Genomic DNA, 10,839 nt, shown 5'->3' on the forward strand with positions numbered 1-10,839 from the left:
AGAGAAGAGGAGCCCCTATACCCCCCATACCAACTTGCTCTGGCACATCAAGTCACAGCAAGACTAAGCGTATCCTCTTCCACTGAGGCCAGACAAGGCAGCCCAGCTAGAAGAAAGGGATCTAAAGGCAGGCAACAGAGTCAGAGATAGCCCCCACTTTAAATGTTGGGGATACACATGAAGACCAAGCTGCATATCTGCTGCATATGTGTAGGGAACCTAAGTCTTGTCCATGCATACTCTGGCTGGTGGTTCAGTCTCTGTGGGCCCCCATTTTTTAAAGACAGGGACTCAGTGTGTAGCCCAGGCTAGACATGAGCTTACAGCAGTCCCTCTCAGTTTTGAGTCCAAATACTGAAATTATAAGTATGCCACCCCTTCCCCCCCCCATGCCTGAACCAAAGCTTAACAGACTGTGTATCACTGCACAGTTTACATTCCTGTTATCACTAATACATTTTATTCATTGGCAGGCACTTAGTGGCACCTCATCACTAAATAAAACTTCAGGGTGGCAGTAACTTTTTAATATGCATTGAAAAGTTATTCTTTAAAATTAGAATAAACTGGGGGCTGGGGACATGGTTTTGGACTTGCTGTACAATCTTGGAGACCTGAGCTCCTGTATAAGCTGAATGAAACTGATACTGTGGAGGGGGACAGGGCTTCACATCCCAGAGACTTCCTGGTCAGCAGCCATAGGGTAAGCACCAGATTTGGTGAAATCTCTGTCTCCAGAACGAAATGAGAGAGCCACAGAGGAAGATATATACAGATGCTATCTCTTCTTGAACATTGGAGTAGACTCATATTAATAAAGTTAGTTGAAGGAAGAAAATTGGTGCTTCAAATATTCTTTCATTATTTTACAGCTAGCAACTTTTAAGGTGGTGAGGTCATGTTCAAAAATCAAAATTTTCTTAAGTCAATCAAGCAAAGAACATTTGAAAGTTTTGTTCTATTGGGATTTGGTATGAGCCTAGTTTTTATCATAAACGGTTGAAAATAATTACTAAATTTGAGAATCAAAGTTTTAAAAACCTGACCTTTTATGGTGCTATTTAAAATTTTAGCAAACTATGAAGAATTACATGAGTTTTGAAATATTTCAAGAAAGAGTCTAATAATCTAATAATACCTGTAGCCTATTATTATTTTACTTTAGATTACAGATTTAAGGTATTTAAAGGGATTGCATTTGTATTTCTTTGGGGATGTATTTTGAGTCTTTAGGCATTGTGTATCTCACTGGCAGTTAGAAGTAAACTGAGGCTTGCAGATTGTCACTTTCTTACATGGGTCTGCATGTTACAGGGGCTCCAACACCAAGTGGCTCAGGTGGCCACCCAGCTGGAAGCCACACGATTGCTAACATACAACGCTGCTAGACTCGTCGAAGCTGGAAGGCCATTTATAAAAGAAGCATCTATGGCCAAATACTATGCAGCAGAGGTAAACTAGAAGGAGTTATCAACTTCCTTTTTTATTCATAAGTGAGATTATTAGTCTTTCACTTGGGAATATTGATTAGGCTTAGGTTATCCTCCAAAAAAGAGAACGTGCGCTTTCCACTTCCTGCAGTAGATGAGTAAGGGTAGAGCTGTCGTGGGAAGATGTGTTGCTTCTGTGATGTCTCAATGTTTTCATGAATGGCCAGTTCAGGTTGAAGCACACCACAGCAAGTCCACAGAGGTCTCCTTTGAGTGATGGCTTCAAGCCATGGTTTCAAGTTGGGGTACAGTGAGTTGCCATGGAGGATATGTTCATGACAGGACCATATGAGACTTAAAGCACCAAGAAGACATGATCTCCATGAGTAATATCTTCTACTCAGATATATCTGTTCTCTGTGTACACATTGAACAAGAGAGTTGCCCCACATTATTGGGGAGCTGTCTCCCAGTCTTGACACTGTGTCTAATATTTTGATTTAGTATGGTCCAACCTTTTGACTTTCTCCAGCTGGGTTGAGCTGCTTTCATGGCATCCTGTGGTACATAATAGCCCATGGGCTACAGGTTGCCTCCACTGACAGATACTCATTTAACCCTTACAGCTCCTAAAATGAGAGACTGCCATGAACTGGGGTCAGTGAAGAGAGGAGAAGAAACTGGGTGGGCAAGCTGGTCCTGGAGAAGGACAGGCAGTTTGACTGTCTTAATGGGGTCTCAAGGATGTCCAGAGAAAGCCAAAACCCCAGCATCTCTCTGTGTCTCTCGCTGTCTCTTTCTCGCACTCTCTCTGTTTCTCTCTCATTCTTGCAGTTTCTCTTTCTGTGTGTGTCTCTCCCTTCCTCTCTCCTGCCTCTCTCTGTTTCTCTCTCCTTCTCTGCCACCTATCTGTCCAGGCTACATGATTTCTTAGTCAAACTCCTGGGCCCCCAGCTGCTTTCATGGTCCCTATTGCGGTCCCCAGTCCAATCTTGCTGTCTTTTTTGGTGGCCATGATGTCTCTTGGAACTTTTCAGTGACTTCTCACAGTAATTGAAACAATATTCGTATTAGTTTTTCACAATGCTACAGCAAGCAAATTTCCCAAAATATAGTGTTTTGAAATATGCAGTTTTATCAGCTGCCACTTTGGGAGGTCAGAAATCTGAAATTGGCTTTTGAGATATCAAATAAAGATGTTCATAGAACAAGTTTTCTGGAGGCTCCAGGGAAGAACCTTCCAGCTCCAAGGCTGCTTACTTCCTTGACTCATCCCTTTGTCCGTCTTCATGGCCAGCAATGAATGTAATACATTCAAAGCTCTCTCTCTCTCTCTCTCTCTCTCTCTCTCTCTCTCTCTCTCTCTCTCTCTCTCTGTCTCTCTCTCTGTCTCTCTCTCTCTCTCTGTCTCTCTCTCTGTCTCTCTGTCTCTCTCTCTCTCTCTCTCTCTCTCTCTCTCTCACACACACACACACACACACACACACACGTACGCACAGTCCTTCCTGTTGCTATGGTCAGCTTGTCTTCAGTGACTAGCTCTGCAGCATCCTTCCTCCTTTATGAGCACTGTTGGGATTATGTGCTCCATCCATCCCAATAATCCAGGATAATTTTCTTTCTTTCTTTCTTTCTTTCTTTCTTTCTTTCTTTCTTTTTTGTTTTTTTGTTTTGTTTTGGTTTGTTTGTTTGTTTGTTTGTTTGAGACAGGGTTTCTCTGTGTAGTCCTGGCTGTCCTGGAACTCACACTGTAGACCAGGCTGGCCTCAAACTCAGAGATCCACCTGCTGCTGCCTCCCAAGTGCTGGGATTAAAGGCGTGTGCCACCACTGCCTGGCTCCAGGATAATTTTCTTATCTCAAGCCCTTGACTCAGGCCCAGCTGCAGAGCCCCTCTGTTGTCAGCTTAGATAGCACATCCTGTTTCTGGGAATTGGGCTCTCTCTGGACATCCTGGAGGAGCTATTACAATAGTCAAACTCCACCCCAGGCCAGCCCCGCCCTTCCAGTGTAATCTTCCCTCTAACTCTGACCCCAGCCTCTCTGGTCCCTGAGGCCAATGGGCCCTGCTCTATTTGGAGTCCTCATACAGTTGTTGTTCCTCAGTTTATAATGCCCCAAACTGCTGTGTCTCGGCCGAGCTGTTTCTTCACAACAGTTTGCCTGACAAGCTCTTCTGCTCTCTGCAGCTTATAAAATCTGTGTCAAGTGGTTTAATGTCTGTCTCTAAATGACCATAATGACCGAAGGGGTAGTGCCTATCTTCTCCCACCCTCAGGAAGTATCTGCTAATAAATGATGCCTGTTGGCAAGCATATGCATATGAACAAGTCTGGTTTCTTTTTCAAAAAACTCTGTGATTTGATGGGGAATTTTATAGAAATAACTGCAGCCCTTCCACTGGCTAACAGTGAATGTGTGCTCCTGAGAATGTCATTCCAAGGCTCATGCTGCATTCGCTCCAGTCTATAACCTGCTCCTTGCCTTTGGTAGGTTGCTGGGCTAACAACAAGTAGGTGCATCGAGTGGATGGGAGGGGTAGGCTACACCAAAGATTACCCTGTGGAGAAATTCTTCCGAGACGCAAAGATCGGTAAGCAGCCTTTCCATGTTCGCTTGTTTTATTTGCCACAGTGGGTATTTGGGCTATTGTGTTTGTCGATTTTATATTACTGGTACTTAGGTAAAAGCATTTTAATCTCTACAGAATGTTTATTGACTTTTCGTCGTGGCTGCATTTCTTCCTTCTTCCTATCAGAAAAATGAATTTATATTTCTAAAAACATCAAATTGACTCTTAAAATGCCTCCGTAGACCTTTTAAGAGAACTGCGACAAAATGTACTATCTTCATTTTCCTGTTACTGAAGTTGCTAGTATTTACCATTCCTGGGGTCTAATACTGTTCTGTGAAGTATGGTTCTAATTTCAGAAGGCAGCTGCCTCATCATGCCTGAGTGCTCCAGTGCTCCACCAGCAGCAAGGAGAGCAAATGGCAGGCCTGAGAACTGCTGGGTCCTTAGAAGCAGCTGGGCTTGCTCAGGGATGCTCTAAGAGCCAAATCCTCAACTGTTCAAAGCCGATTTTAGTGAGCTGCAGATCAAATGGAAAACTGTTACCTTATCAGAATCTCTTTGGAAGCTGAATCCTGTTCAAGTGCAGATGCAGGGGTGGTGTCTTTTTATTCATCTCTGTGCGGCTCTCTTTAACTGTGGGCGCACTTCTAATTGTCCCACTTCTCCCTTTTGTTTAAGGTACAATATATGAAGGAACTTCCAACATCCAGCTGAACACCATTGCCAAGCACATCGATGCGGAGTACTGATGTCTGTGCAATGGCCTCTCTGGCATCCTGGCAAATCATTTCCAACGGCTGTGCCTTACTGAGTAGAGTCTGCAGAGCAGTGCACTGTTTTATTTGAAGCCCCTCGTCCTGGTCTCAGACCTGTTCCTGTCTCTTTCCAATCTACTCTAAAACTGTTTCTAAGCTTCTGAACACATTTATTATTTCTCGTCCTACTTTTAGAGTATACTAAAGTTTCACTATACCAGCATTTAGGAAGAAGAAACCATTTGAAGTATTGGTAGCTGACAGAAATAGTCACTTTATATTCCTACTAAATCTTTATACTGTGGTATGAGCCAGAGGAACGTTTGTTACAGTTGGCAATTTTTATTCAATACTTTATAGATTCAGTGGTAAGTTGCTAAACAAGGTAGAACCTGATAAAATTTATTTGGAAAAATCTAGAACTCTTAGTTCTAAATATCAAAGAAATAATAGAAAATAAAAATGTAGCTTGTAGGCCATATAATTGACAACAATAAAAAGTCCCAAGTATTATTTTAACCAACAAAAGCAGTGTGTTTGGCTGCTAAAACTGAACTATATGAAAGGTGTACTGTGTGGCTCTTAGCAGCGCATTTAAAAAACATGTCCCTGTATTAGTTTTCAACTATAAAGTTTAAATAGTTTGGCCTGATCATCTGAAAATAATTTATTAGATCATGTACTATTTTTCAGTAGTATGATTTACTTCTGTATTTTAATTGAGTATTTTTCCCTCAAACTTGGTTATTGGACTTTATCATAAATAGTAATTAATTGAGAAATTCAATTTTGGTTTTCAAAATTGATTCTTAAGAGAAATATACCCCCGTAAGGAAATAATATCACAATCTCATAAGGAATGGGGAACGGAGACTAGATAGTCTCTGAAAAGACACATTCAGTATAAATATATGTAGTCATTTATATAGTATATTAAATAATTTTATATTTGTGAAGACAGAGATCTATGTTTTACAATGTAAATGAAAAACAGGCAAAGCCTAATCAGATATCCAGCTGGTGAAGCCATTGATCAGTGTTAGGAATTTACAGTCAGGAGAAGATCCTCTAGTTGCAGATCCTGAGTCCTCTAGAGAGAGAAGTAGACAGTAGACAAACGAGTTTCATATTTCCAGAGGAAACATCACAAGTCAGATGTAAAAAGTGCCCCAAGGCTCACGCAGTTGCTGAAAATAATCATTACTTCTAGATAGAAAGTATTTTAGTGCTTTTGCAAAAGGATAATGTTTATTACGAAAACCTGACATTTTCTAGGTAATTTTGCTTTTCACAGTCATGTTTATTGAGCTAAATTAATTTCCACAATGCAAATCATAGTTAAATATGCAAGGTTGTGTAAATACAGTTGAGATAGGAATTACATTAAAACAGTAGGAAGAAATAGAACAAATTTAGACCTTGAATCCAAAGAGATAAAGTCTACTTGACTTTCAAATGGGGGAAATGATGAAAGCCCCTCACCCAGCCTTTCAGAACAGACAGATGAGTGTGATAAGAAAGGAAGGGGTGGATGCAGTGCCCTGAGGGGCCAGACATCTTCCACTTCTGTGACAGTGTGAAGGAGGTGGACTTACAGACGATGCAGTGGGAGTCAGTGTGAGCAAACAGAGTCCTGCCCTTCTCCTCTCTAGTTAGAAACCCAGGAAAGGGTGATAAGTGCCATGTTCTAACTCAGCATCAGTAGATGCTGATTACCTATTTGGACTTGAAATGTGCCCATATCGTTGTAATTCTGTGTGTGTATTTTGCACATATTCACAAAGGATGGTTAACATGCATTGGTTACTGGAAATTTAAACCCAGAAAGACTAGACAACCATAAAGGCAACTCTGTGTATTTAAAATGAAAGACTCTTAACCCAGGCTGCTTTCTCAGATCATCCATCCAAGGACAAAGACAACAGTTCAGCCCGACTGGCTCAGATCAGTGTTCTTCCCATTACCAAACACAGCTGTTGCTCAACAGAGCTTGGATTTTGTCCTTGGATTATTTTGTTGTTGATTTATTTCAAGTTTAACTGATAAAAAATAAACCTCACACTAATGTGATTGATCAATCACTTGCTAAAGGCTTTTAGGCCATAGCCTGGATGGCAAGTCTGAAGACGGCTATGTGAGATCATTTTTGCATCACTGTTACACTGTTTTTAAAGAAACACTCTGCAGGGTATTTTTGCTGATCTTTCATAAAGTAAAAGTCCCATTTTAACAGTATGTATGAGATTTTGTTCATTGTTACAAAATCAGTGTTCTATGGGGAATGAAAAGATAAAGCATGAAATTAACTGGAGATTCTTGCTGCTAGAACAAAGCACAGTTGTCACATATAGATGAGGAGTGAATGTAGTCTGAAAGCCGGGGAAAAGTGGACAACACCTTTGTCCACCTTGCCAATAGCTCTTTACTCAGGTAAGCCAGTTTCATTCATTTTCAGAGACTAGGCCTTGTAATATAGACCAAGTTTAAATTCACAATGCTAAAGATGTCTCCTCTCCCACCCCTGGAGGACTCTATTTGTTCCTCGCAATGTGGGCAGCTCTCTAGTAGAGAGGCCACTGCTTTTGAGCATATCCTCCCAGCAGATATTATCCTGCAGATGTGTGTGCTTATGTGCTGAAAGAATTACTTTAGTGTAAATGTGTACTGTCACACTTTTAAATTCAGTGATACACCGCAGTACAGGGCCATAGGATATCCCAGCTTATATGTTCCAGATTCCTACATCAGTTTAAAAATCTAGACATCAGTAAAAATGTTTTCACTCAGCAATGTGTTTTGGTGGTTGCTCCATCAAATATTGTGGTTTCTGAGCTATGATTACAAAAGTGTCCCTTTACTTAGGGTGTGCTTACCCTTATTTAGGGTGTGTCCATGTCAATGTCCCATTTCTGTTTTCATTAATAATATTTTCACAAAAATGTTAAGAAAAGTGCCAATGTGGGTCCTGTGCAGGAGGAGTGCTTTAGATCTACTGAAACTTAACACCTTTACTACATCCCAACTGTCAGTCTACAGGCTTTTTTTTTTTTCTTTTGAGACAAGGTCTTTCTATGTAGCCCTGGCTGTTCCTGGAACTATGTAGACCAGGCTGACCTCGAGAACACACAGATTCTGCTTGCCTCTGTCTCCCAAGTGCTGGAATTAAAGGTGTGCATCACCACGTCCAGCCCCGTTCCATAGCCTCAACACTGGCTAACAACAATCTATGAGGTGGCTGCTCTTGTATCTTATTATTGTGCTGATACGGAGACTGTAGCATAGAGAGTTTAAGTCGACTGTGCATTGGTTCATGAGTGGCATTTGTGGGAAACCTGGCTGCTGAAGGCTCTCCTACTTTCATTTCTTGGAGTCATTATAGCTGTTCAATCTTCAGAGGCTTCCCAATGAAATGCCACTCTTAACTGATCCTTTCTTACCTAATCAGTCTTCAGGAAATAGGTTCAACTCTTCAAGCTATGAACAAGGTAGTTGGGGTGTAGTTGGGGTGTGGGTTTTGGGAGACAATGATTAAAGCCCTGGAGGTGTGTGACTAAGTGGTAGCACTTGCTTCGCATATATAAGACATTGGGGTTTGGTCTCCAATAAAGGAGGAAACTGGGTGAAAGGAAGACAGCAGTTAGAAAAGCAAAGTTCTGAAACAGGTTTGCGTGGATAGACTGTCTGCCATGTTTGACTTGTGAACTGGAAGAAGATCTTTTAAAGGAGGCAGTCACTAAGAGCTATCCTAGGCTGTGCAGAGGCATAATAGAATCTAAGTGCTCACAACAGGGTATTTGAGTTGCAGTTATCTGTACAGACAGATCACAGTAAAAATCCTAACATTACAACTTGGTAAAAAGCAAAACCGAAGTAGGACTGAGGATGTAGCTTGGTGGTAGAGCATTTGGTGTATGCAAGGCTCTGGATTCAATCCCCAGCACTGGGGAGGAGAGGAAGGAGAAAAAACATTGTAAGCAAATGTTAGTGGGTTAGACCTACTTATTAAAAGGTGTTCAGATAGCCCTGCATAGTAGCACATGCCTTTAATCTCAGCACTTCGGAGGCAGAGGCAGGTAGATCTCTGTAAGTTTAAGGCCATCCTGGTCTGCAGAGTGAGTCCAGGACAGCAGAGGTACACAGGAAGACTCTTCCTTATGGGGTGTAGAGGTGTGGGATTTAAATGAGAAGGCCAGAGAGATGGATCAGCAGTTAAAAAGACTTGTTGCTCTTGCAAAAGACCCAAATCTGGTTTTTAGCACCCACATCGTGGCTTACAGTCACCGGTAACTCCAGCTCCCTGCATCCAGTGCTCTCATCCACCATTCACAGGCAGCAGGCACTCACACGTCTGCAAACAAAACTTAGGCCAATAAAAATAAATAAATTGTTTTAATTCTATTCAAATGAGTTAAAAGAAAAGTCTAAATCTTAGCTATATGAAGTTGGAAATATCTAAAATAAGACAAGAAAGTTGGAATATATGAGAAAAGACTACAAATGCTATAAAAACAAAAAAATAGGAATAACTATATTTAACAAAACTGATTTAAAGACAAAACTAATTTTAAAGAAAATCTCATAAAAAGGGTCAATTCACCAAGAAGATCCAACAGCCATGGACTTTATTACCCCTAAAAACATAAGTGGGAATACATAGAGCAAAACAAATAGAAATAAATGAGAATAATTGACAAAGCTGTAATCGTGGGCATGGCTTAGAAATCAACAAGTCAGAGATGGGAGCTGGGATGCAGATGTGTAATCTCAGCACTGGCAAGCCTGAAAGCAGGAGGATTGCCATGAGTTTGGGGCCAGCCAAGATTCCATATGAGATTCCATATGAGAGAGAAGGGGGATGGAGCAAAGGAAAAGAAAATTCCCAAAAGTCTGTAGTCTAAGAAGCCAGGTGCCTGTATAAACTGAGTGAGTGAGCTGTGACTTGGGCAAAATCCAATGGGCACCTTCTGTCAACACCTCCTATTTTTGTCACAGCCTATAGGTTAACAGGTTTCTGTGCTATAAGTGGGTAGTAAAATTGATGATACAGCTTCAAATAAGAACGGGTTTCTATGTTTTAAACAGTATGTAAATAGCATAATATCCTTAATATTGACTCTTGCTACAAAGCCTAAGATACTTACCTTTTGGCCCTTTAAGGAAAAGTTGTCCATTCAATGACTACCTCTATGTCAGACTTCTCTGACGAGATTAATCAGTCAGTCCATCAGGGTAGAATACCAAAACACAAATTGACAATGAACTATATTCGCTCTTGATTTTATTTGTAATTCTACTATTTCTCTCCCTCCCTCCCTTTACAAATACATTCTTATCCCTATTCTTAAAAACTTAATTTCCTGTTGGGTGGTGGTGGTTCAATCCTTTAATCACCAGACTTAGGAGGCAGAGGAAGAAGAAAGGCAGATCTCAGTGAGTTCAATGGCAGCCTGCTCTACAGAATATGTTCCTGACAGCCAAGGCTACACAGAGAAACCATGTCTCAAGAAATAAGCAAACAAACAAGAAAAAAAAAACCTGAAATTTCCCAGCTGTAATGGTGTAATGGCACATGGCCATAATCCTAGCACTTGGGAGACTTAAGACAGGAAATGTATTTATATCCAATCTAACCTCAACTCCATTTCACAAAACTAACTCCCTAAATTCTCGTGAGCCACTGCTCTGCAGATCTGGAAGTGGACCATGGCTGCCTCATCTGCTCCTCATCCGTATTTCCTCTTCCTCAAACCCTGCTTTGTCTGCTTTCACTTTTGTGGGTGAGTTTAACCTCCTAAGTCCTCCTTTTTACCCTCAATTGGTGCTCTGTTCTATCTATCCCTGTGATCTCAGATGGCCTTCCTGGAAGCCTTGCTCTGTGCCTGAAACCTCCTCCCCTTGACTGCTTCCCTCTTCAGTGACCACTTCCATCCCAATGCCGTCCATGTACCTCACTTTTTTTTACACTAGCCTGGACTATCCTCTAGAGCAGTGGGGAGTGTCTTAGAAGTTCAGGCTGTTCATAATCACTCTACAGGGGGCCCAGCAGGCTTTGGAAATTTCAGTTTAAATCTCAGAGAACT

The 10,839-nt window shown here is 41.3% G+C and overlaps 1 protein-coding gene across 2 annotated transcripts in view; it reads left to right on the top strand.

The window, feature by feature from the left end:
* Positions 1-7,545, top strand: part of Acadsb (acyl-CoA dehydrogenase short/branched chain) — a 38,219-nt gene extending 30,674 nt beyond the window's left edge. Inside the window, exons 9-11 of one of the 2 annotated variants that reach the window (XM_034510490.2) lie at positions 1,315-1,452; positions 3,923-4,022; positions 4,683-7,545. In XM_034510490.2, coding sequence (XP_034366381.1) covers positions 1,315-1,452; positions 3,923-4,022; positions 4,683-4,753 — 309 coding nt within the window. In that variant the 3' untranslated portion in view covers positions 4,754-7,545. The remainder of the gene's footprint in view (positions 1-1,314; positions 1,453-3,922; positions 4,023-4,682) is intronic. The other variant, XM_076911952.1, reaches the window with a different exon arrangement.
* The last annotated feature ends 3,294 nt before the right edge of the window (positions 7,546-10,839 follow it).

Source organism: Arvicanthis niloticus, chromosome 1 (genome assembly GCF_011762505.2).
Source record: "Arvicanthis niloticus isolate mArvNil1 chromosome 1, mArvNil1.pat.X, whole genome shotgun sequence".
In the NCBI taxonomy this organism is placed as follows: domain Eukaryota; kingdom Metazoa; phylum Chordata; class Mammalia; order Rodentia; family Muridae; genus Arvicanthis; species Arvicanthis niloticus.